At 39.6% G+C, this 26,607-nt stretch overlaps 1 protein-coding gene across 2 annotated transcripts in view; it reads right to left on the bottom strand.

The window, feature by feature from the left end:
• Positions 1 to 1,637: 1,637 nt before the first annotated feature.
• LOC131067523 (tRNA (guanine(26)-N(2))-dimethyltransferase) overlaps positions 1,638 to 26,607 on the bottom strand; it is a 79,055-nt gene continuing 54,085 nt past the window's right edge. For both annotated transcript variants that reach the window (XM_058002557.2, XM_058002556.2), the window contains one exon: positions 1,638 to 1,935. In XM_058002557.2, the coding sequence (XP_057858540.2) occupies positions 1,840 to 1,935 (96 nt within the window). In that variant the 3' untranslated portion in view covers positions 1,638 to 1,839. The remainder of the gene's footprint in view (positions 1,936 to 26,607) is intronic.

The following is a 26,607-nucleotide window of genomic DNA, read 5'->3' as shown; positions in this document are numbered from 1 at the left end:
TTTAAATCTATGTGTGGTTTCCATTTTGTGTTCCTAAATCATTTTAGACATAAAATTAAGGTGTCATTTTCTTTTATCTCCACTCATCCTTGGAAACCTCAATCAAGAACTATAAACGAGTCCTTGACTCCACTCCCTTACACCAAGGGCCTATATTCTTTTTGTTGAATTATATGAAAGCCCAAGAATGCAATCCCAAAAACCTTGTGGCTAGGGGTAAGGCTACGGAGGTAAAGGTTAGTAGGATGGTGAATTATTCTAATACTTCTTATAATTTGCAACTCTCACAAAATACTTTTGGTGAAGAGAAAGAAAATAGTATGGTTCCAACTCTAAAGGTTCCCCCTCATGAGAGTGGTCGATAATTTCATCCACTATATAAGACTTGGGCTTCTAAGGATTTTATGGGTCCCAATTTGGGTAAGAGATGGGTTATGAAGCCAAACACCAAAAAGAAGAGATTGGTTCATATTACAAAGAATGGAAAAAATGTTATATGGATTCTAAAGATTGTTGAAAAACTATGATGGAAGGTTAGGGGATATTCAATTTGATGTTTCAAGGACTCAATTGAAAGGAAAAGTGACGTCTATCCCAAAGCCTTTTGTTGGAGTTTCCTTCCTTTGCATCTTGAACCCATCTCTTAATATCACTGGTGATTGCCCCTTTCTAAATGTCAATACCTCATCCAAGGAGGAACTTTCAAAGGTTCTCAAGATTGTTGAGGAACCGATGGATACGTAACATATGCTACTAAAGTGGTTTTATATAATAATTATTAGGTTAAATTTGTTAATGGCTTTCGAGAAAATGAAGATTGCATAACAAACCTATAAAATCAAGGAGCGGGAAAAAAGAATCTTGAAGAATTGGGAAATGATTCCTAATATGAGGAAACTTGATCTAGAGTGGTTGAGATGGAGAATAGTGACAACATGTTTGTTTTTATAGATACTTGGAAAGAGAACTATATCCATAGGCTAGTCAATCTAGAAAAGGAATTAAATATGATTAAAGAGAGACTCAACAAGGTCATTCAAATTAGTTATATCCAAAAAATACCACCAGTATTCAAATTTTACTGCAAAATTGCAAGATTTAGATAGGTCATGATGTCCGTTATGTGGATAAGAAAAACAATAGTGCTGGTAAGATGACCATGGAGGGACCTATTACTAGAAGTAGCAAAATGAAATTCTATGGAGAAGAAAAGAAAGACCTTCAAGATTTTTCCAACCTGCACAAGGAGTTCTACAAACTACAGCTAGAGGTCAACAATATCATGAAAAAAATGTAGTTGGGCCTATGTGGTTTCCTATTTTTTCTTGCATTCTAGTTCTTAGTATATTTTCGTTGTTGGTGTTTAGGCTTGTAGGCTGCAAATATTTTGTTGTTGTTTTGTTATTTTTATTTTGTTTTTGGGCTGATATAAATGATTCTAGGGCCTATTTAAAATATGTTTTACCTTTGAATCGAAAAGAAACAAATTTAAAAACAATAAAAAAAAAACTACTCCCAATAAAATTGCAAAATAATTTAATTTAATAAATAATTCAATTAAATATTTTATCACACCTCAAACACAAACTAAATACAAGCATAGAAATAAATAATGAATCTATAGATTGTCCATAACATAGTAGCCATGTAACAAATAAAATATCTACATCCAAATTATAATGAGGCAAATCAAGGAATAATAAATCGTAGAGGTTAATAATTGAGGATATCACAATAACTCAAGAAAGGTATATGATAAAAAAATTGCATATCATTATCAAACCATAGGAATTATCATGTTTTTCTTATGACAAGATTCTTATAGTGTAATTACAAGAATTAGTGAATGTTAGCTATTTTAATGCAATCTCTAATTGGGCAATTGGTCTTGATTACATTTGCTGCAATATGTGATCGACTTGCAACATACCCCTCCTACAAAAAAGAGAGCAAGAAATCAATCTACATATAAAATTTTATGGAAACACCTAAGATATTCATTTCTCACCCTCAATTGTCTAAAATTATAGGTATGTATACTTTTACTCAAAATTTAAATAATAATGAACATGGATAAATGTCTATAGTATTATTAGTTTCTTATCCAACAAAAGAAGAAAACAAGTCACTTGTTAATGTCTTGTATAACCTACAAACCATTATCAATATGTTGTAACTAGCAGTATTTGCATTCAAAAGAGGCAAACAAAAAAATAACATTTATCTTCCAAGTTATTGGGATAGTATACAACAACCACCAAGAGCTATACACTATTTTTGAGTCAACCAGCAATAGAGTATGTATGGCTTGTCCTATCCATGTACCTTGTTGCACAATATTTCAGCATGCCAAAAAATAGGGTGTGCAACTTTCAATTGCTTATTAGTTATGTCATCTTAATGTACATTTATAAAGAGTTGAATACAAGTCACCACAAGCTTAAACTCTACTTGAAAATGTTAATTACTCTCCTAAATTTATTTGTATGAGTAAACTCTTCCCCACAACGAAATCTGGTATTTATTAAATTTCCAAGAAGATGCACTTATAAGGTAAGCCTTACTATCAACGTGAGCTTGTTCGAGCTAAGGTAGCAAAGAGCAAATCCTACACAGTGAAGAAGTAGGCCTTTCTCATATGAAGATAGTACAATCCCACTCAACCTGTAAACAAGTATGAGAGGCATGGAATACCCTTGTAGCCTTATATTTTGTCTTTGACAACATTTGCTAGATCTAGTAAAAATTTGCACCCATTTTGTTGGTTTTGAAAACCCCCAACAATTAAAAACTTTGAAAGGATACTTGTGTTTAGCTCAATATCTTTGTAAAATGTTGGTTCCTTTGTTGTGCCTAATCTAGTGCTAATGTCCTTTAACACTAATAGTTACCAAATCGAAGACAATTAAAAGAATTTAGGGTTTTGAAAGAGATATGAACGGTTCAAGAAAATCAAATGTAAAACGAGGTGATGTGCCAAAAATAATTGATTACCAATTTTCCCTTCAAAGTTCAACCTTCTATACGTGTTCTAATGTCTAGTGTATTTGAGGATAATTAAACAATGTTTTACAATTTAGTATACAATATAAATAGATACGTTACAAGAACATAGTCATTCTTGCAAAAAATACCAAATCTACATAATCACGAGATAATGGGCAAGCAACAAACAAAAGAAAACATCAAGTTCAATGACTCTCCCTAGAACAATGTGTTAAGTAATAAAAGCTTAAAGGTGTTCCTATTAATCCATGAGTGAAAGATGTTTACAAGAAAGGAGATATTATTTATGCACAATTGCAATCCACACCAAATCATACAACCTATTGGAGCTCAAAATCATTGGTTTGATGATCTCTAGGAGTATGCCACTCTCTATGATCAGGATCAGCAATTGATTTTAACCAACTAGTGGAACGATCAATTTGATCTAACTTCCCTTCACTTCTGGCTCTGCCAAACCAAGGCGGGTGTACCTTATCACCAACTTTTCTTTATATACACTACAATTAGCTAGTAATACTTACGCAGATTATATTATAGTATTCCTATCTAGGGTCAATCTCAAATGGCATGAAAATGAGAATGACTTTACCCTAATATCCTCTACTCCTATTTTGCAAAACTGAAACTAAAATGAGATCTTATGAGATCTTACTTCATACTTTGTGAAAGTAAAATAGAACTATGTTCTTCTTGTTTAATTTTGTAAAATGCAATGCTGGACATGCAACACAGACCAGTGTCTTTCTCTTGATTTGGTACAGAGTCTTATGGAGCTTCCTTTCTTTCTGTCTCCTTACTAGACAGTTTTACATAACTATCTATTGCTGATCTTCCTACACCTATTAATCTTATTATGACAGTTATTATATGGCGAATTCAATCAAGCTCACACAATAACTTATCCAAGAATGTATACCTTCTAGTTCACGAAATGAAAATAACAAGATAGTAACAGTATACAGATAGAACTTTTAATGCAGCCTTCGATCTTCTTAGTATCAAAATAGCAAGAGATTCAAAAGGTAACCCACAATAATCTGAATATAGCATATAAGCAAAAACATAACTGATTTTGTATTACTTGTATTAGAATTGCATAAAAAGAGTGGTGAAAATGTTTAGTGTTTTTGTAACAGAAAATTGAAAAATGATAATCCTCCCTTTTTACATTGAAATGGTCTTCCTTTTATAAGGACATATCCTTGAAACATCATGTCTTTTGGAGAAAAGATACATAAACTGAATTAACTAACTTTCAAATTAATCCCTAACTAAAAAGAGATTAGCTGCGCCCAAATGATCAATATATTCTTGATCCTTGTATGTTTGGGTATTTGCAACAAAGTGCTTCATAGCGAACTCCTTCCAATAAAACTTGTTTGTTATAGCTTTCATGTTGTTGAGAATTTGATCTTCATCATTAATCATATCCAAGGCTTTAGGCAATTCGTTGATCAGTTCCTCCTTCCATAGTTCTTGTGGCACAATTGCTCCATCTTCTCCACTTAAGACCAAGGGTATCTTCTCTGCACTTGCCTTGTCCAGTTCAGCCATGTCCTCCTCTAATTCCTCATGATACTTCAGCCATGTCCTCCTCTAATTCCTCATGATACTCTCTGTGTTTCTTTAATAGCCTTTTTGCTTCTTTTGGCATCTTAGAAGTATCATGATCTTTCATCTTCTCAACCTTTTCATTCAAACACTCAGTCAGCCTAATATGTTCCTGGAAAGCCCTATATGTTCCTGCATAGGTCTTCCAATACTCATCTGCGTGGATCATCATTTCTTTATGCCTATGTGTGAGTAGTTCAACCATCATATCATACACGGTTTTCCTCCCCTGCTCTTCTAGTTTCTTTACTTTTCTCTCAAACTTCTCGGCCTTGTATTTCCAATAGTTAGTATCCTGCGGGGCTATGGCAATTTGCTGCTCACGTTCATATGGAATTGATTTCATCTTTTCTTCTAATTACAATCAGAGTTCCTCTGCCCTCTCAAATTTAGCCTTGTATATATCTCTCTCCTTTACAACATGTTTCATCTGGGCTTTGTTGAACTGAGCAACATTGACATTCAGGTCTGTTGTCTCTAAAGTATTTGTTTCTACTACTCTCTGCACCATCGGGTGTCCAAACATCTTATCAGTTTTCACAAGGACTGGCATCTTATTTCGTGGGTACAATGCCCATTGCAGAAGTGATTTCTGATCAGGGTGGAAACCTGATCCTGAATAGACCCGATCCACATCCTGAGGAAGAAGTTGCTTTTCATCATTAGTGCACTTAACAAAACTATCAAATAATATAGTCGAGCTCATGTCTCATCCTGGGACAATGAGAACACCTGCATTTCGTAAGGTAAGGGTGGCAACTTCATCATCCACATCCTGTTGTAGCTTTGCAAGGAGTTCATGCTCATTTTCAGGAGTAATCTCACCAATATGTTGCCTCAGCAACCTGCCTCTATATTTGTACAAGAAAGTTTTGAACTCTGGTGAATGGATAAACTCATCATCTGGCTTGAACTTCTCTTCTGCAGGCAATCTGATGTCATCTCTGTCATCAATATCTTCTATTTCCACCATTCCCCCCTCTTGAAGAACATGAGGGGGAGTTTGTTCTCTGACATCTCCTGCATCACTTTGTATTGAGGGAGAGAGTTGCGGTGATGTATGCATAATAGGAATTATTGCTTGTGCACCCCTCCCTAAATGTCCTTTTGCATCTCTTTCCAGTGCACTCGGAGGAACTCCTTCCAAGATATCATCCAGATGAGCAATCTTTTCATTAGCACAAGTAATTGGGTCTTTGATACTATCATAAGCATTAGGCAGCAACAAGTTATGATTCTTCTTCCATTCCTCTACCTTGCACACTTTTTCATAGGCTTCTAATTTGTCCATAGCTTGTCCTTCATCTAAATTTCTAATCAAGTCATCAATTTCAAGTGGCACATGCCCATAAGGGCGCAACTTTTGTGATATTTTAGCAACACTAATAAACTCTTCAAAGTCAAAATTTACCCTTGGATCACTTTGTGTCATGCCATAATAAGCCAATTGGTCTTTGACTGCTTCATATCCTTTAGTAGAAAATAAAGTCAATTCTCCAAAACATAGATATCCTGGTATAAAGGACTGTTTCCCATGAATTCCTAAGTATGCATGATTCGATTCAGCCAGTTGTCTTATAATTTCCAAATAAGCAATTTAGTTTGGTACATTTTTGGGTAGTAGAAAAGGAGAACCCTCGAAGCCATATACCCTGATCTTGGTACAATCCTTGAGCGCATACCAATCCCCCCAATTGTGGTTGACTGTTTGGCTCTCATCAAACTCCTTAGGTCTCAAAAACATTTTGATTTCAAGTGACAGTACGATTGCATGAATGTCCAAGGAGGTAAAACAGGGGTTTAACAAAACATTCCTCAAAGCATAAGTATCGCGACCATGGGCATCTCTAATCCCACATGGCTGTCCACATTTGAATTGGTCTCCTCAAGCCATGCCTGTCATATTCTATTACTCTGACACTATCTGGCCACAAGCACCTTTCTTGCCCTACGTACAGCAACATGTGCATAAGCACAAAGTAATGTCTGAAGTGTATTTCTTTAGAATTGTTTTTCATCTTTTCTAAACCATGGTTTATTTGACCAACTATTAAGGATACATAATCAAATGGTCTAGCATCATGTGTTTGCACATCGGCGGCCAATACCATTGGTACCACATCCATTAAGACACCAGCTTCATACCCCGTGATCTGGCATATGGCATAATATGTATATTTGAAGTACTCCGCAAATTGATCTAACTCAAAAGGGGGGTTTTCATCTTGTTCAAAAATTCTGATTTTGTTCCCATCTTTATGTCTATGGGCTGGCGAGTTCGTTGTATTCATTGGCCAAAATTGTAGGGTCAATTGGCTGATCCAAAGTTATATCCAAATCAAACACTTGGGACATATAATCCCTTGTAATGGGCATCAATGGTTGTTCGGTAGCATCACAGAAAACCTTTGTGTTTGGATCATAGTTTTTTGCTAGCGCAATCATTAAATCAACATTCACAAATACATTTGGTACCACTAATTTGTCGATATTATACTCCCATGGGTTGCAAATAGGTTCATGCATGTTCCTTTTCTTGCAATGGTAGAGCATGAGATCAAATCCTCTCATAGGCATCCAGATGTCCCCTAGGTCTTCATATTTGTCCCCTAGGATATCTGATTTCACTTGGAAAGATCTCTTAGATTTTGGGCATGGGGAATTGATCCATCAAATCCTGGTTAAGGTGTCTCCCTTCCTTTTTTTGTTTTTTGGGCTTGGGCTCTTGAGGATTTTCTACTTCTGTGGATTCCTTCTTTTGTTTCTTAACCCTAGGTTTTTTCAAGGTACCTTCCATTTTGCAAAATCAATGAAGAAATCAAAGGAAATCTCTATTCTAGAATGAGTACTTACTTGTAATTTTGGGAGTAGACTCTGACCCATTGCTTACTTACTTTGCTCTGATTACTCTCGCGTATGCTGCCTGAATGTCTTGGTGATCTGATTTTACGCAATTCGCTTCTTAAAATCTTATGAAACGTTTCCTAAGATATAGTTACAAAACGGTCATGGGAGCTTTAAATTCAAATTCGTGTGATGTTGACATTAGTTGGTGCACATTAATGTCGGAAAAATTTACCCCACTTTGCCACCACCTAGGTTTTTCGATGTAGCTTCCTGGTTCGATATAACCTTTAATCTCTTTTCCATTTTCTGCCACTATACCGAAGTGTAAATTCTTATCGATATAATGAATTTCAACTTCCTCGATAAAACTACATTTCGGTGTAAGAAAGACTTTCGGTGTAATGGTTTATGCTCTTTCCCAACTCATATGACTATATTGAAATGGGATAATTTTGGTAACAATCACAACAAGTTACGTTGATAAACCTTTTTGGCTTCCCTTCGTGGTCCCACCGGGTTTTTCGTTGTAGGAACATATTTCGGTATAGTATTTCCAACTTTTGCAGAGCCCTTTTGAAAGCTTAAGGTTCGGCTTAGGTTACCAGATAGTCTTCTAGATGTTTATCTTCTCCCGGCGGTGGGACCCGCTGGTCTTTTCAATATAAAAACGAACTTCAATGTAGCAATTTTATACTTTGCAGACCTTGTTTACTATACCGAAAACTAGCAGCTTCGATGAAACAAATGGAGAGTCTTTTCGATGTTGCGCGAAGCTTTTAGGTTTATATCTTCGATATAGCCTGTGTATTCTATCTCAATAAGTCTTCTTTTCGATGTAACTTGTACTTTCGGTATAGTCTCACTAAGTTAAGCAGGAGAGTTATCTTATGCCGATATCTGACTTTTCGTTGTGATCAAGCAAGGGTTACATCGATAAAGGGTTTATCGGTATAACTTTACCTTTTGATACAATTCTTTTTACCTTTGTCGGTATTGTTAGCTACTCCGAAACATTATTTTTTTCTTGTAGCATTTTGTGAGTCTTATCGATACTGAGTATTATATACAAGAAGTATAATGCGCTTTCTTTGGCTTTCTGAAATAGAGTCATGGATTTTATTGGTTTCCTTCTAGAGCTACATGTTGGGCTCAACCCTTATGGGAGGCACACTTACCCCGACATATAGCATTCATGTTTATGTAGCAAACACGCTCTGTAATTAATATGTATCATAGGATCTTTTAAGTGATCCTAACTGCTTTGTTATTCATGTCTTTCATTAATGAACCTGTAGCAATAATGATCAAATAAACCATTCTTCTCAAGCCAATGTTTGTAGACAATTTGGAAAGTACTGAATAAGACTTTAGAGGAGAATTTCCTTTTTTGGTTAAATATAAAAGCTTGGTGCTGACAAAACTAGAGGGATTAACTTATTATTTGCAAAGCACTAAATTTTGTCAGAAATTAGGGTTCCAACACAACCTACAATCAATCTAAGTCAAAAAAAATTGGAACATAGTACATAGACGACAAAAGGGGCAAATTATCTCCAATTAGTTGATCATAGAACACATAAGCAGACAAGTAAATGCATTATATGTACCATAATTATGGTTTCATCGTTAGTTTAGCAAGATTCACCTCCTCCCTATTACAATGTTTGTAGATGATTCAAATCATATCTAGAAAGGGGGTCCACCCACAATAATAAGTCCCACTTTTTGGCCAAACCAGGACAATGAAATCAGCATTTTTCACCAAATCTTCACTTTCAAACACCTCTAAAATCTAAACCATTTAGAATTCAAAAATTGCAAACTAGTGATTTGTGAGATTTGTATAGATTGCTAATAAATTTTTTTTTTTAAATTAAAACTAAATTGTGATTCTTTTTAAGTAGCTTTTAATAACTTTTTATCGTAAACAACATTTTTAAAGTGGCGTTTATGTCATAATGCATACTTTTGTAGAAAAGATTATATTTTTAATTTTTAAATTATAGATTTGTCACATCAATATCTAATGCATGGATTTTTTTTCATATTTTTCTTGTTTTTATTAATAAAGCAACAAAACAAGGGTGTTAGACCCTTTACAAAGGCAAGCCAAAAAGACTACAAACAACTAGTCAAAAACAAACCTCTGACAACAAAGACCACACAACCCATTTATAGCACACTAGCAAAGTACCTAGTAACCCACCTCAAGGGTGGGTAGAAGTTTCAACGACAACTCGAAGAAGAGTTTGGGAAGAAGAGGAAGAGCGATCTTTCCTCCATCAACAAACAACAATAACAACAATCCATGTGACACTATCATTTGGAACACCAACACAAGGGGGAGCAAGAGGAATCCCCTTAGTGGGACTACCAACACTAGGAGTACGATGTTGACCAAGCAACAAATCCACCACTAAAGACTGGAGCAGAATTGGAGCAATAGGCAAAGAAGGATCCATAGATCTAGATGGGAACACACCAGTAGCATGAGGCGAAATAGGATGCATGGGGCCTGAGGAGGCCACACCAGTAGCAGGAGGTACAACATCATCCTCTAAGGAATCATCACCACCATGTGAGGAGTCATCAGATGAAGAACCAAAATCCAAGGTAGTTAGGTGATCATCATGAGCATCCTTCTGCCAAGTGGTAGTGCCTTTACAACACGAGAGAAAAATGTGTGGCCAAGCGGCCAATAGAGAAGCAACGACAACAACGGAAGGGGAGGCCCTCGTAATCCAACAACTAAGTCCCTGGCCTATCCCCAATCATAAGAACCACATCCCCAGGAAGAGGTTTGGAGATGTTAATATCAATCAAAATGTGTGCGAATGTAGAAAGAACCATGGGGGAAGTGGTATTATCAGCCTTCAAGAAGCGGCCAATAGAGTTGCCAATAACCTCAAAACAAGAATTCTCCCAAAAATGAAAGGGATAGTTGGGAAGATGAACCCACACTAGACACACACTGAGTGGTTCAGTAAGAGGTTTGAAGTAGGTAGTCCATGGTTTGCTGAGAGAGAATGAACAACCCAAGCACATAGCTTGCTCAACACCAAATCACGGTCAACAGAAACAAAAGAAGCAACAAAAAAAACTTTAGCACAATGGGATAGCTCAATGTTACCCTCAACTAAAGGCTTCCAAGAATCAATCACCCAACAATGAAGGTTCGAGAGAGACGGCCAAAACCCAGCAAATCTAGTCATTAAACTGCAACGTTGGTAAAAATTCACATTTTCCACAACATCTTGGCCACAAACCACAACATGAGAGGCCTTGGCACAAGTAAGAGGACAACATTTTCCCTTGGGAGCAAGTGTAGCAACACTGGAAAAGCTCTATCCACCAGCAATAGAAAGCCTTGGAGGAGGGATCCCAACACTAGAGGGCAAAGCACCCTCACAGGTAGCACCCATCGCCAAACTAGGAGTTGTTGAGGGACTAGGTAACGCCAACCCAGCAGCAGCACTAGAGGGCACAAACTCAGCATGAGAGGCAGAGCGCAGAAAACAAGATGAAACCAGGACAACAACCACCGTTGCAAGAGTTGTTGAGGGCACCAACCCAACAATAGCACAAAAAGGCACAACCCCAGCACGAGAGGAGCACACAAGGGACAAAGCAGTCGTTGTAAAAGTTGTAACTGTTGCCATTTTCAAACCAGACCCAAGGGCAGGAGCCAGGTTCAAAACGGACGTTTTTTCTTCAATGTGAGCGAGAGCCATAATATTTCTTTTTGCATATATTTTTTGTAATTATTTTTTTTAATCATAATCATAATTTGGATAGAGGTGCATGTCATCTCACATAAAAAAAATTGTATGCATTTGAAAAAAAATTGTCTTTTGTTGTTGAAATGAGGACAACATATTTTTTATATTTTTTCTCTATTTTTCTATGTTTACACGTGAAAGAAAGACCTTAATGTTTGATGAAAAACCTACATTCACAAGAAATTAAAAATAAATATAATAGTTGAATTAAATATATTCAAAATTATACATTTTGAAAAGCTTATAATATCAGCTACATACAAACATAACTTCAAAACGAATTCATTTGATCCCCCAAAACATAGCAACAATAATTTTATGTCAACATTTTGATAGGTGCAGAAGAAACTCCATTATAGGTATGATTTAAGACTAGAGGGGTTATATCCAAAGGGGTTTGATCTAAGGGGTTTGGATCTAACCCTCTTTAAATAAAACCTTTTAAATAGTGTGAGACATGGACCAGCTCTGATACCATGTGAGATTTTGCCAAGATCAAGAGGCAATGGAAAGCACAAATAAGAGAGAGAAAATATATGAGAGAAATAAACTATATTCTATTAAAATGAAAATACTAATCAACTGAATCATTAATCGATGCATACAATGAATATGAGTCTGCTTATATAGGCAAGGCTATATGGATATGTGAGCACACAAACATGACATGTGGCTCAATAAGAAACAAGGGTAGGTAGGAAATAGGTGTGGGTAGGTAGGAGAAATAATATAATATTTCACATGAGGTGGATCACCCACTGAATGTGGAGTGTAACAACAAGATCACACCATAAAAGGTGGAAATTCTCCTACACACACTATCCCAATGTGGCACAAACACCCAAGTGTCTCATACCCAAACTACTATGAAATGCATGTACCTAAGTAAACTTAAGTAAGGTGTAATAATATCCAAGATGAATAATTATTTACACCAACACCCCCACTTAAGTGCAACTTAGGGAAATGCACTTAAGTCTACAATGCAACTAAGCAATGCAAGATGGGTCCCGGCTACGAGGCCATGTTAGGTACCCATGTACAAATGCAAATGCAAGGAAATCTCTCACAAAGCGGGGAAAGAGAGAAAAACCCAATGGGAAAACACCCTTGCCCAAAAGAGAGATGAAAACTAGATACAAAGAACTCTCATAGAAGTATGTGAAGGACAGAACCCCATGTGAGGAAAAAGTTCCCCCCATATGAGAGAAGAAGAAGAGAGACTAGGAAGGCCCCCCTCAATCTGGAATTTGCACCAATGATAGAAGCTCGAAGATGAATGAAGAAACTGCTCCATGAACGTCGAACAACATTCCTCCCCTTAGGAAGAAACAAAACCAAAGGTGTATCCATGAAGTCTCCCCAACCATGAAGGGAAGATGAAGCAAAAATACTCATGATGAAAGGAATCTTTGTAAACTGCTCAAGTGTCCCCATGTCAATGCTGAAAGGTACCCCCTCCAAAGGTGGTAAACTGTGCCACACTGTTGAAAAAGGCACTCCAAGATCTAGTGGAGATGAATGTAGAACAATATCCAAAGACTCATATGTCTCCTCAAAAGATAAAGAGACCTCCTCCAAGTGTTGTACAAAAGTATCCACAATCATGTCAACCTCTAAAGATTGATCATGTAGAGAATGCACAAGAGGGTCAGAGTGATCCCTTGCAACAATCAAAGAAGGATCATCATCATCAAAGAGAAGATGAATGTCATCAATGGTGTCTCCCAAATCTGCAATGTATGAGTCCACAAACAAACCTGCAATGTCTGTCAAGTAGGCATCCCAATCAACTGAAGTTGGAAGACATGAAATATCCTATTGCACTGAATCATAAGAAGGCAAAACTGTTGCACTACCTGCATCATCAGGTGCAATAGGTGGTGTGATATCAATAGAAGGAGATGAAATGCAAGGCTCAAGAACGGGGTCACATGTGAGAATCCCAAGTCCTCAAAATCAAAATCATCAACATAGGAAGAACCAACCTTATCAATAGGACCAAAATCTGAAAGAGTACAACCGAGATGCATGATCAACCACCCCAGTCGCAATGATAGCTCCACTCTCCAAGTCTCTAATGATAATTGAATCAGGTGTGAACTCCACAATGTTTTCCTAGTTGCCCCATGTGTGATTTGATAGATGGAAAGAAGATTATTTGTCAAGTGGGGTACACACAACACATCATTGAAGGAGTTATCCCCAATGGAAATAGATCCTTTCCCAATCACATCCATGTATGTATGATTACCCATCAAAATCTGCGGCATGTAGCAAGGCTCAAATGTAGAAAACATAGACTGCGAAGATGCCATATGATGAGAAGCCCCTGAATCTAGAAGCCATCTCCCTGAATCATGACTTATAGTAGCACAAAGAGCTTGTCCCTTTCCTTTATCTGTCCCAAAAGAGTGATCCTTTCCTTTATCCTTGGAAGAAGAAGCTGATGTAGACATTCTAGAAGGTAGGTTGATTCTATTCTTCTCAAGAAGATTCTTCAACTCATCAATATCCTTCTTATAACAATGATGATCATCATGTCCTGACTTCTTGCAATATCCACAAAAAAGATTGTCCTTATATGATTTCCTCTTAGGTGAGAATGGTGAATCACCTTGTTGTGGAGAGGAAGATTGTGCTCCATCTTGTTGTGGTTTTGACTTAGGTTGTTTTTTATTCTTGTCTTTTCCTTGATTACTTTGATTCCCTTTGTTAGCCACCAAAGCTTGTGACTTTGAAGATTTGAGAATCCCCATTGTGGTCAACTTAGATTGCTCAAGTATCAACATCTCTGTGAATGAATCAAATGAGGGAGAAGTGTATGAGGAACCTTGAGCTAACCTATGGGTGTGAAAGCTAGATACAAAGGTTGCATACTCTGAAGGAAGCTTGTCCAACAAGTTATAGACCAATTGAGCATCATTTTTGTCAATTCCACAATCCTTTAGCTTTGCTCTTAGCTCAGTTGCTTTTGTGACATAATCTTGGATTGTATCAAAATCCTTGGGATCCAAAGTTGTGAATTCACTATCAAGCTTGTAGCCCTTAATCTCATCAACTTGACCATACAATTTCTTAAAAATATCCCAAGCCTCTTTAATTGTTGTACACTTATCAATGTGAAAAATGAGGTCATCTAATACATACTTTCTAAGAGTTTCAAGTGTCATAGCATTCTTAGTAAGCCATTCAATTTGAGCATTAGGATCAGCCTTAGGATCAGGTGGTGCTGTAATAGTTTCATTTACATAATGAATGAGTCATTTTTCCATTAGTTTACTCCATGCCTTAATTTTCCACGATGCATAATTATGAGGAGTTAAAAGTGGAAATTTAGGAGAACCCATAGCACCAAAATGAAAAAACACAAGATAGAGAGAGGCACAATCACACAAGACACCCCCCTAAAATACTCAATCAAGAAATCCCCCCAAAATGGTGATTTTGGCACTTTATACTTAGTGCATATACAATGGGCCACTTGCAAAACAAGGCAAAGTGGACTTGTGATTTCAATTTACAACCTCAAAATGAGATCTAAGAAACTTCAACAAATATTGCTAGTGATCTAAACTAAGATCCAAGTAAAATGCAAGTACCAAATATGCCAAAAATGGCCAAATAGTAAAAGTAAAATTTCTACTTAAAATCACTGCAAACAGATGGCAGATTATGAAAGTAGATGAAAAAATATGCACTTTCAAAAAAAGCGACACCTGAAAAGGAGTCCATATGAGCCCAAACGAAGCCTCCAAAGTTGTAAAAATCGGGATTTCATGATTTTCGAAAAACCTGTATCCAAAAATCAAAGAACTTCTGCACCACTATACAGATCACGAAATTCTCCCCCAAAACAAAAAAAATTGCTCGAAAAAACGAGTCTGGATGAGTGAGATATCGCTATTTGAAAAATGCCTGCAAAATTATAATTTCTAGAAAATTTCCGCCGCAGCGTCAAACTTCAAATGCCTCTAGATTTGGCCTCTGAAGTCCGATTTTGATGAAACAAAAGGCAAAACTGACTTTCTTGGACCTCCTCAATCCAATGGTAACCTCAGATTTGAACCATCAAGCTTCAATAAAAACCTGCAATAGAAATCTCCAAAATGCAAACCCCAAATTTCTCTCAATTAGCAAACAAATGGCACTCTAATGGCTCTAATACCATGTGAGACATGGACCAGCTCTGATACCATGTGAGATTTTGCCAAGATCAAGAGGCAATGGAAAGCACAAATAAGAGAGACAAAATATATGAGAAAAATAAATTGTATTCTATCAAGATGAAAATACTGATCAAATGAATCATTAATCGATACATACAATGAATATGAGCCTGCTTATATAGGCAAGGCTATATGGATATGTGAGCACACAAACATGACATGTGGCTCAATAAGAAACAAGGGTAGGTAGGAAATAGGTGTGGGTAGGTAGGAGAAATAATATAATATTCCACATGAGGTGGATCACCCACTGAATGTGGAGTGTAACAACAAGATCACACTATAAAAGGTGGAAATTCTCTTACACACACTATCCCAATGTGGCACAAACACCCAAGTGTCTCATACCCAGACTACTATGAAATGCATGTACCTAAGTAAACTTAAGTAAGGTGTAATAATATCCAAGATGAATAATTATTTACACCAACAAATAGAGCCTCTTAAGGCTTAAATCGTTATATATTCTAAAAAATATATAATTTTAGGCAAAAATCAAGATGTCCTGGGAGTGGGGCACAATATTGTGGGATCACCCAAAGATAAATGAGGTCACTAAAAAGAACCCATGGAATCTAGATGGCATTCATGATCAATGACTCTTCTAACACATGCATGGAGTGTGAAGAATACCAACAAATAATGAGATGTAAACAACTACACCCAAAGATTTTTAAGGATTGAGAAAAAGGATTAAAGCTTGTAAGCTAAAATAAAGGGGGAAATAGTTTTAAGATGTGCTTTTGAGAGAAAACTACTAGAAAAAATTATCCTCATGAGAACTAAGAGTTTGTGTCAATGTCATGCCCACTTGAAAAAGTTATCAAATATCAAGATAAAATGATCAAATAGTTTTCCATCTAAAAAGACTTCTGAAAAAATCTCAAAATATTTTCTTTAATTTTGAAATCTTGTTTAGATATAGATATTTTTAAGGATGTTGACCCTATTGTAGATGATCATCGAACTAGGATGAGGAATATTTAAGATTTTTGCATCCATATGATAGTCAACAACACTTGCCAAATATACCATGCATGGAAGAAAATGGAACAATATGCATCCACAAGATTACATAAGCCAGTATATTTACAAGGGAAACACTTTTGGGAGAAGACCTACCACCAAAAGACGTTCTAATTAGATTATTTAAAATCAAAATAGATTCAATACAACAATATATTTGGAAATCTTGTATTGAACCTCAATCTATAACATACCCTTCTTTTATAATCGAGCTAATTATACACAACAATAATCTATAAAAAAAATTAAATGCCTTACTAGTGAATTCATAAACATGACTAACCTTGGCACATTCCTACAACTTCATAAATATAGACATACTTATAGGAAATGAACTATCCAAGCATTCAACCAACTCATGGAAGGACGCAACTATTCTGGGTCCAAAACGGGATTATAAAACGTGTATTATTGACACTTACGCAAAATCGCAGTTGTTTAAAATGCAATCAATGGTCTATAATGTTCGTGTTACTAACATCCGTACCACGAAACTTGCATTTTTAGAGCCAGAATAGCTATGACCCTCGTGGAATACCAAGAGTCATATAACTAAAATCCAACCATACATGATGTCAAGATATAGTACAAGCCACTAGTATGACACTTGCACGTGGATAATTATCTTGTATTATTTGTTGTCACTACACATTATCAATCAATAGTTACAACATTTACATTATTGATATATACGTGTATATAATATAACCACCACTACCAACTCACTTCTAATAGCTCATAACAATATAACATTACTCCTAATTGCTTAGGATACATAGTGTCAGCTTCCAAGACATTATCCTACCTCAAATCTTGTCCATGTTCATCGGTTCTACCATATTAGCTCTTTCATTACTAATCATGCTCAATTCTTATGAATACCTTATACTTGCTACCATATAATCATGCATGTGAAACAACATATATGATGTACCATGACACCTGCAACACCATTATTATATGTCAACCAACATGCAAGTACTATACCATAGTATTTGATAACTTCCCCAACTTTCTCCACATTGAAGACTGCAGAAAAACCTCTTTCGACAAGAATGCCCTATAGGTGACATTCACCCAAGTCCCAACATTTTCCCAATTGATATTTAATACATGAGAAATTATGGTATTTGAACCAAGAGATTAACCTTATGCTCGAGAATGGGATAAACTTATGTCATCCTTGCATCACATGAACTTTGTAGCACTTAAGGTTTTGTTAAATAATATACAACATTTACTTGAGTATCAATTTTTCCATCTAGACTTTTCCTACTCTCAAGCATTTCCTTCACGAATAATATTATATATCAATATGCTTAGTTCTAGCACAGTAAATAAGATTATTAGCCATAAAAAGTACAATGATAGAATTAGACATAAGCAAGGACTATGACAGGGTCAACTAGCATTTCTTAATGTTTGTATTGGAGAAATTTGGTTTTAGCAAGGATTATTTTTTGTCGACTTTCAGTTGTATCTCTGGTGATTGATTTAGTATTATGTTAGATGGATCACTATGTGGTTTCTTTGCAACTTCAAATGGAGTGCGATAGGGCGATCCACTTTTGCCCTTCTTGTTTATAACAATGGTAGAGGCATTGGGCAAGTCCATCAAAAAAAAATAGAGCTATGGGCCAATGGCAAGGTGTACAAATGGTGCAAAAGGTTGATCCCCTCATGCATTAACAATTTGTTGATGACATAATGCTATATGAAATGGTCAAGCTCTCTGAAATCGAAGTAATAAGAGACATTTTAGACAAATATGTTGTTGCATCTTATCAATTGATCAATCAAGAGAAATCAAGAGTTTTGTTTTTTTTTGACACAAGGCAAAGCAACACAGAGGAGGATAGCTACAATTTTGGTATTTAGCACCAATTGCACAAGTCCAATTTGGAGAAGTAGAGTGGACATATAGAAGAACAAAGCAAAAGCATGGCAAGGTAGATGGCTTTGGCTGGAAGTATTATTATGATTAAATAAGTATTGGCAGCAATTCCTATATATCTAATGTCCTGCTTGGCACTCAATAAGAACTCTACATCACAAATGGAGAGAATATTTAAGAAATTCTTGTGGGACGGTGCTAATGAAGTCAAACAGATTCCATTGGTTCGTTGGGAAATAGCAAAAAGTGGTAAATTGATGGTGGAGCAAGCCTTAAGGATGTATCTCTTCATAACCATGTGCTCGATGAAATTAGTATGGCGATTGCATACATCCCTAAATGAGTTGTGGTGTCAAATCATACAAAACAAATATTTTGATTCGACTGAACTGAATAGGATTTTAACAATCACAAATGCCCCATCCGATTCCCAAATGTGAAAATTTATATTACAATATTGATCGCTGATTACAAAGCATCATTCTTGGGAAATGAATGATGTTATATCCACAAATTTCTGGTTGGACTCCTAGAATGATTGCCCCATTGAATGGATTTGAAGAATTGCAAAGATGTCAAGATATTATGGAAGATGTCGGGGAGATAAGGTGTTTGATTATGTGGTAAAAAAGGATGGATTACGCGGCCCAAATTGAGAATGGAAATATTTTGGCAGTGCCCCCTTGCAAACAAATGCAATTGGATTGATCAATGAGTAGGAAGAAAATACAATTAAAAACAAACAAGGACAGGCTTTCTTGGTGCGGTTCGAAATGTAGCAATTATTCTGTCAAAATTGGGTACCAAATTCAATGCCTTCAACCAATAAGTTCACAATGGCCAACTGCATTGTGCTAGAACAAATTGGTTCTTTCCAAGGCCAAAGCCTTTGCCTGGTCGACTCTACAAGGGAAATCTTGATTCGGGAGCGTCTCCACTGTATTGGCTTTGATTGTGTAAGGGGCTGCTGTCTCGGGGAGACTAGTATGCTTCTGGGGTTATAAGTCCCTTGTTATTCTCAGCAGATGGAAGTTGTGGTGACGGACATATGTTTATTGCCAAGCTTCAGATGTGTGAGAACTGGACGAAAAACTTATATAGGGGGAAGCAGAGTACCCCGACCGTTCACGAGAGAACATATCTACATTGTGCTTTACTTTCCACAGGCGAAGGTTCATGGTGGAGAAATCCAAGGAGGACCAAAACAGCATTCCAGCGAGCAAAGGTGTTCAGAGCGCTTGCAGAGCAGAGGTGAAGTAGGAGCAGCAACAGAGTAGCAGAGTGACTTGGAGTCTCCGTTCAGGGAGGGGGCCTGGGTCTTGTACTGGGTAAGCCGTCGTGGGCTCACGAGAGAGTCAGTGGTGCGCTAGGTTGAGTTCCAAAGGAGACAGGGTCTTTGTGGATCAGGAGTTTACGTGAGAAGCTACAACCAGGGGCGAGGTGCAGTGGTGTTTGTACCGGTGCTTCAAGAGTGGACGTTGATCCAGGGGCGGGAACTTGTAATCGAGTGCTGGGGAAGTACTCGGGGTAGTGACCAACGATATAGTTGGAATTGTTTGTAGACCGGGCCAGGGGCCAATCTTCAGATCAATAAAGCTATCTTATTGCCCCAACATTGTGTTATTGTGTAAGGATTCTGCTGTGCAAGTTTGTACGTGTTGTGCAAGTGTGTGTGTGCAGGTTCTGGAGCTTGGGAGTGCTTACAGGCGTAGTCCGAGTTCTTGGAAGTGCTTGGATCTCACAGACAAGTACCTAAAAGATCGTCGGTGCCGCACGGGAAAACCTAGCCCCATGACAGTTGGTATCAGAGCACAAGGTTTTGATACCCCAAGCTAGCACACTAAAAGGGAGTTCAGTTTACAGCAGTCATGCCGAAGTCAAAAGCGAGGGATTCTGACAGGGAGTCAAAGGGGGAGCAGGGCTCGCCCCTTATTCATGTCACTGAGAGGTCCAAGACAAAGGAGCGACTTCTTGAAGTGAGAAACCGTTTGGAGGCTTTGGAAGAGATGGAGCTGCCGGCGCGCGCGGAGGCCGCCGAGGTAAGACTGGACGTTGCTGAAGGCGAGATCAAGGATCTCCAGGTCCTGTATGGACATGAACAGCAAGAACGAGTTAGACTTGAAGACGAGTTGAAGAAGGCTCTTCGGGAGATCGAGTTTGTCAAGAGTTGTGTTTCTCAAGCAGGGATTACCAAGGGTGCAAGAGTGACACCACCTGAAAAGTATGAGGGTGATCGAGACGACAAGATCATGGAGAATTTCTTCTTTGACATGGGTAGGTACCTGAAATCCATGAGGGGATTGACGGACGAAGAAAAGGTGGAGACGGCCACAGGATTCCTCACTGGAGCAGCAAAGCTTTGGTGGAGGACCAAACTTCAGGATATGGAGGCTGGTAGGTCGGTAGTCAAGGTAGACACATGGGATGAGTTGCGGGACGCACTCAAGGAGCAGTTCAAGCCAGAGAATGCAGGTTGGACCTCCTTCAAACAGCTTTCAAACCTAAAGCAAACAGGGAAGATCCGAGATTATATCAAAGCTTTCCGGGTCCTTATGTTGGAATTTCCAAATATGGATCAAGATTTCAAGTTGTACCACTTCTTGAAGGGTCTGGCACCGTGGGCTCAGAACGAGCTACAGAAGCTGCAAGTTCCAAATGTCGAGGAGGCCATTTCAGTCGCGGATCGACTGGTTGACTACAAGGATTTGCCGAAGGCACCGGGTGCATCGGGTGGATCCTATCCGCCGAAGAAAGACAAGAAGCAGTTCCAACCCAAGGATGATGGAAAGTCTAAGGGAAAGGGGGACTCTTCTAGCAGCAAACAGAGTGGGACAGGGAAGTCCTCATCTGGTAAAGGTTCCAACAAAGGTTCGAGAAACGCCGAGTCAAAGACTGACAAGAGAGGGCGTGGGTGTTTCATCTGTGGAGGCTCAGATCATTGGGCGAGAGAATGTCCGCAGCGGCAGAGGTTGAACTCTACACAGGTGACAGCAGAACAGGATGGTCAGATTGCAACGATGGGTGTGATCCAGCGTTTGGGTGCAGTCAATGCCATCGAGCAGCCTAGGGCAACGGCTGCCAAACCTGAGAACCGTAATAAGTTGTGTTACGTGGAGGCCCAGTTGAGTGGGAAGTACACAGTAGCTATGGTGGATACAGGAGCTACTCACAACTTTATCTCAGCCGGGAGAGCTAGAGATCTGGGGTTGAAGGTGCAAGCGGATGCATGCTCTTTCAAGGCGGTGAATTCCCCGTTCAAAAAGATACATGGTATTGTCCGGGACATACCACTGAAAGTCGGCTCGTGGCAGGGTCGCATGGATCTGACAGTGATCGAAATGGATGATTTCGAGTTGATTTTGGGTCCAGAGTTTTTGAAGATCGGCAAGGTTGCGGTGATACCTCACCTGGATTCGTTGGTGTTTTTAGATCCGAAGCAAACATGCTTGGTGAAGATGACAGAGAGGCGACAGTCTGGGAAGGCTCCGATGATTTCAACATTGGGAATGAAAAAGGCGGCCAAGAAGCATGGTAAGGAACCGATGTTTTTGGCAGCGCTACTTGGAGGTTGGGATGAACTTGAAGATGTGCAGGAGACACCCATTCCACCTGAAGTAGAGGAAGTCATTCTGGAGTTTGAGGACACTATGCCAGTCAAGCTACCCGCTCAACTCCCAGAGAGGAGAACTGTAGATCACAAGATTGAATTGGTACCAGGGGCGAAGCCACCAGCACAGGCTCCGTACAGGTTATCTGGTCCCGAGATGGTAGAACTGAAGAGGCAGTTGGAGGAGCTGCTTGAGGCGGGTTACATCAGGCCATCCCGTTCTCCGTATGGGGCGCCCGTGTTGTTCCAGAAGAAGAAAGATGGAACATTGAGGTTATGTATCGACTTCAGGGCCCTGAACAAGTTGACCATCAAAAATAAGTATCCCCTTCCTCTTATTGCTGATTGTTTTGACCGATTGTCTGGGGCAAAGGTCTTCAGTAAGCTTGATCTTAAGCAGGGCTACTATCAAGTGAGGATTGCAGCGAGAGACGAGGAGAAGGTTGCATGTGTGACTAGGTATGGGTCATACGAGTTCATGGTGATGCCATTTGGGCTATGCAATGCACCCGCAACATTTTGTACACTCATGAACGATGTGTTCCGACCTCTGTTGGATAAGTCTGTGGTGGTGTATCTGGACGATATACTAGTCTACAGAAAGAACATGGAGGAGCACAAGCAACACTTGGCAGAAGTATTTCAGTTGCTCCGGGAGAACAAGCTTTTTGTCAAGAAGGAGAAATGTGTGTTTGCTCAAGAAGAGGTGCACTTCTTGGGGCATATCATTGGAAAAGGTTTCATTCGTCCAGATCCAGAGAAACTAAGAGCAATCCGGGATTGGGAACCCTTGCAGAATATTCATGAAGTGAGGTCGTTTCTTGGTTTGGCGAATTACTACAGGAGGTTTGTTGAAGGGTTTTCTAGATGTGCTGCGCCCTTAACAGAACTTCTAAAGAAGGACCGAAAGTGGAAGTGGTCAGACAAGTGTTAGACGGCCTTTGAGACACTCAAGGAGAGACTCACGTCGGCGCCAGTGTTGGCATTGCCTGATTTCACGAGACCATTCGAGGTTCAAAGCGATGCTTCGGACTTTGCAGTCGGAGGGGTGTTGATGCAGGATGGACATCCAGTGGCTTATGAGTCAAGAAAGTTGCAGGATAGGGAGAGAAATTACCCTGCCCATGAGAAGGAGATGACCGGGATCATTCATTGTCTTCAGACTTGGAGGCACTATCTCTTGGGAACGCGGTTTGTGGCAAAGACAGACAATGTTTCCTCAACGTATTTTAAGACTCAGGCGAAGCTCACTCCAAAGCAAGCCAGGGGGCAAGAGTTCTTAGCAGAGTTTGATTTTGAGATTCTCTACAACCCAGGAAAGAAGAATGTTGTAGCGGATGCTCTAAGCAGGAAGGGACAGTTAGCTGCTATTGAAGGGGACCGGGAGGCGCAGCCCGGGGCTAGCCGAGTGGAACTATCTAGCGAGGTGTTGGAGTCTATCAAGGAGGGGTACCTAATGGATCTTCAGGCGGCGGAGCTGTACAAACAGGCTAAGGAGGGTAGGACTCGGAAGTTCAGCATCAAGGATGAGTTGTTGTTGTTCACCCAGGATCGAGTTTACCTTCCGAAGTGGAAGAATGTGAGGAGGGAAGTTCTCAACGAATGTCATGATAGTCTGTGGGCAAGCCATCCAGGACAGAAGAGAACCCTTGCATTGGTTGAGAGAGGCTTCTACTGGCAGAACATGAGGAAAGATGTGGACGAGTATGTCAGGAGCTGTCTCATATGTCAACAGGATAAGGTGGTAACTAAATCTCCGGGAGGTTTGTTGCAGCCCTTACCCGTGCCAGTAAGACCGTGGGCAAGCGTGAGTATGGATTTCATCACAGGGTTGCCAGAAGTGGACGGGTATAGTAGTATCATGGTTGTGGTTGACAGGTTCTCGAAGTATGTTGTTTTTGTACCGTGCAAGGCACCGTGCAGAGCCGAGGACGTTGCCGACTACTTTTTCAGGAATGTTGTGAAGTATTGGGATGTTCTGTTGAACTTGAGTATCATTAGTGATAGGGATGCCCGCTTTACTAGCAATTTCTGGAAGGAGATGTTCAAGCTAATAGGGACAAAGTTGCTCATGTCGACGAGTCATCACCCGGAGACAGATGGACAGACTGAAAGGATTAATGGGGTCCTGGAGGACTATCTGAGGCACTTTGTTTGGTCGGACCAATCCAACTGGCCAAAGTTGTTGGACCCAGCGCAGTTTAGCTACAACATGCAGAAGAGTGCATCGAGTCAGTATTCACCTTTTGAATTGGCTACAGGTCAGCAGCCACTGGCTCCTCATACTGTTTTGAGTGGATATGTCGGGGACTGTCCGGATGCAAAAGATAGGTTGAAGGAGTGGCAAGATCGAGTGGATCATGCGAGGCATAACTTGGTCAAGGCCGCGGAAAGAATGAAGCATTATGCAAACTCAGGGAGGAGCAATGTGGAGTTCAAAGTTGGTGACAAGGTCTTTCTTAGGATGGACCCAGTTCAGTTTAAGACACCCAAGGGGTTGAGTGCATCACTTGGTCGCAGGTTTGACGGACCATTCACAATCGCAAGGCGGATTGGGAAAGTTGCATACAAGCTGAAGTTACCAACGCATCTTAGAGTCCACAATGTTTTCCATGTCAGCCAACTCCGTCCGTATCATCATGATAAAGAGGACAACAGCAGGAAAATACCAACCCGAGGACCAGCATTTGTCAAGGACAGGCCGGGACTAGATGTGGAAGAGGTGATCGCTGTAAAGGAGCGAGGATTTGGAAACAGGAAGTGGAAGGAGTTCTTAGTTCATTGGCAGGGCCAGTCCCGAGAAGAGGCGACTTGGGAGAAGGCTGAGAACCTCTGGAAATATGAAGCCAAGGTTTTGGAGTTCTTGGAGAGGAACTCCAGCCTCCCCTTCTAAGTGTAAACAAAGTTGGGGGCCTCTGCAGCATAAGTCTGGGACTGTGTTGCCGGCGTTGAGGACGTCACCTATTTTAAGCGGGGGAGGATGTAAGGGGTTGCTGTCTCGGGGAGACTAGTATGCTTCTGGGGTTATAAGTCCCTTGTTATTCTCAGCAGATGGAAGTTGTGGTGACGGACATATGTTTATTGCCAAGCTTCAGATGTGTGAGAACTGGACGAAAAACTTATATAGGGGGAAGCAGAGTACCCCGACCGTTCACGAGAGAACGTATCTACATTGTGCTTTACTTTCCACAGGCGAAGGTTCATGGTGGAGAAATCCAAGGAGGACCAAAACAGCATTCCAGCGAGCAAAGGTGTTCAGAGCGATTGCAGAGCAGAGGTGAAGTAGGAGCAGCAGCAGAGTAGCAGAGTGACTTGGAGTCCCCGTTCAGGGAGGGGGCTTGGGTCTTGTACTGGGTAAGCCGTCGCGGGCTCACGAGAGAGTCAGTGGTGCGCCAGGTTGAGTTCCAAAGGAGACAGGGTCTTTGTGGATCAGGAGTTTACGTGAGAAGCTACAGCCAGGGGCGAGGTGCAGTGGTGCTTGTACCGGTGCTTCAAGAGTGGACGTTGATCCAGGGGCGGGAACTTGTAATCGAGTGCTGGGGAAGTACTCGGGGTAGTGACCAACGATATAGTTGGAATTGTTTGTAGACTGGGCCAGGGGCCAATCTTCAGATCAATAAAGCTATCTTATTGCCCCAACATTGTGTTATTGTGTAAGGATTCCACTATGCATGTTGTGCAAGTGTGTGTGTGCAAGTTCTGGAGCTTGGGAGTGCTTACAGGCGTAGTCCGAGTTCTTGGAAGTGCTTGGATCTCACAGACAAGTACCTAAAAGATCGTCGGTGCCGCACGGGAAAACCTAGCCCCGTGACAGATGGTCCCAGCAAATGTCCTATGTGCAAGAGGTGGGAAGAAACATGGAATCATTTACTTCTTGAGTGCCCCTTTGCCAATAGTTGCCAGGATTGGTTTTTGCAACAAGTTGCAATAGGTGTATGTGCCCATCCAAACAAGCTTCTAAAACTTTAGTTGGCCACAATTGTACATAATTATGTGCGCGGCTAAACTAGCTCCTACGGATCAGTAACCTCTGTGTTATTGTTTTTTGTGAAAATGACAGATCATTGATCGTGATAAGCAAAATTAGTTGCGGCTTTGATTTTTTGAAAATTTTCGAAAAATCAATAACACGAGTTTTAATGTGCGGTTTTGGAGCCAGTTTAGCTATGTCCCATAATTATGATGGTCTTGTTTATGGATTGTTGGCCCCTCCTTGCTCATCTAGCAAATATGGAAAGAATGGAACAATAAAATCTCCCAAGAGAGATGCTCGACAGAACAAATACAACAAAAGATTGAAGTAGGCATATGTGAATTATTGAATGTAAGTAAAGGGGGGAAAAAATGATGCCTTGTCTAGCTGGGATGAAAGAATGAGGAAACAATGGCACGTTTCATAAATTCCTTCACATCTTGCAAGTTGGAATGAATCGACTTCAAAAGAGAAAAAGGAAACAAGCCAAATCTTTGACCCCTCTAGAGGAAGGATGAAAATAAAATTCCAATGGTGCCTCCTGTACAAACCCTATGGATTGGGGCGTGGAATGCATCAAGGGACTCCTGATTTGGGTTTCCTCATCCAATGACTCTGAGCTTGAGGCCTTG

The sequence above is a fragment of the Cryptomeria japonica genome, chromosome 10 (genome assembly GCF_030272615.1).
Source record: "Cryptomeria japonica chromosome 10, Sugi_1.0, whole genome shotgun sequence".
Lineage (NCBI taxonomy): Eukaryota > Viridiplantae > Streptophyta > Pinopsida > Cupressales > Cupressaceae > Cryptomeria > Cryptomeria japonica.
Note: the sequence above shows the minus strand (reverse complement) of the source record. Positions and strands in the feature narration are given on the sequence as shown.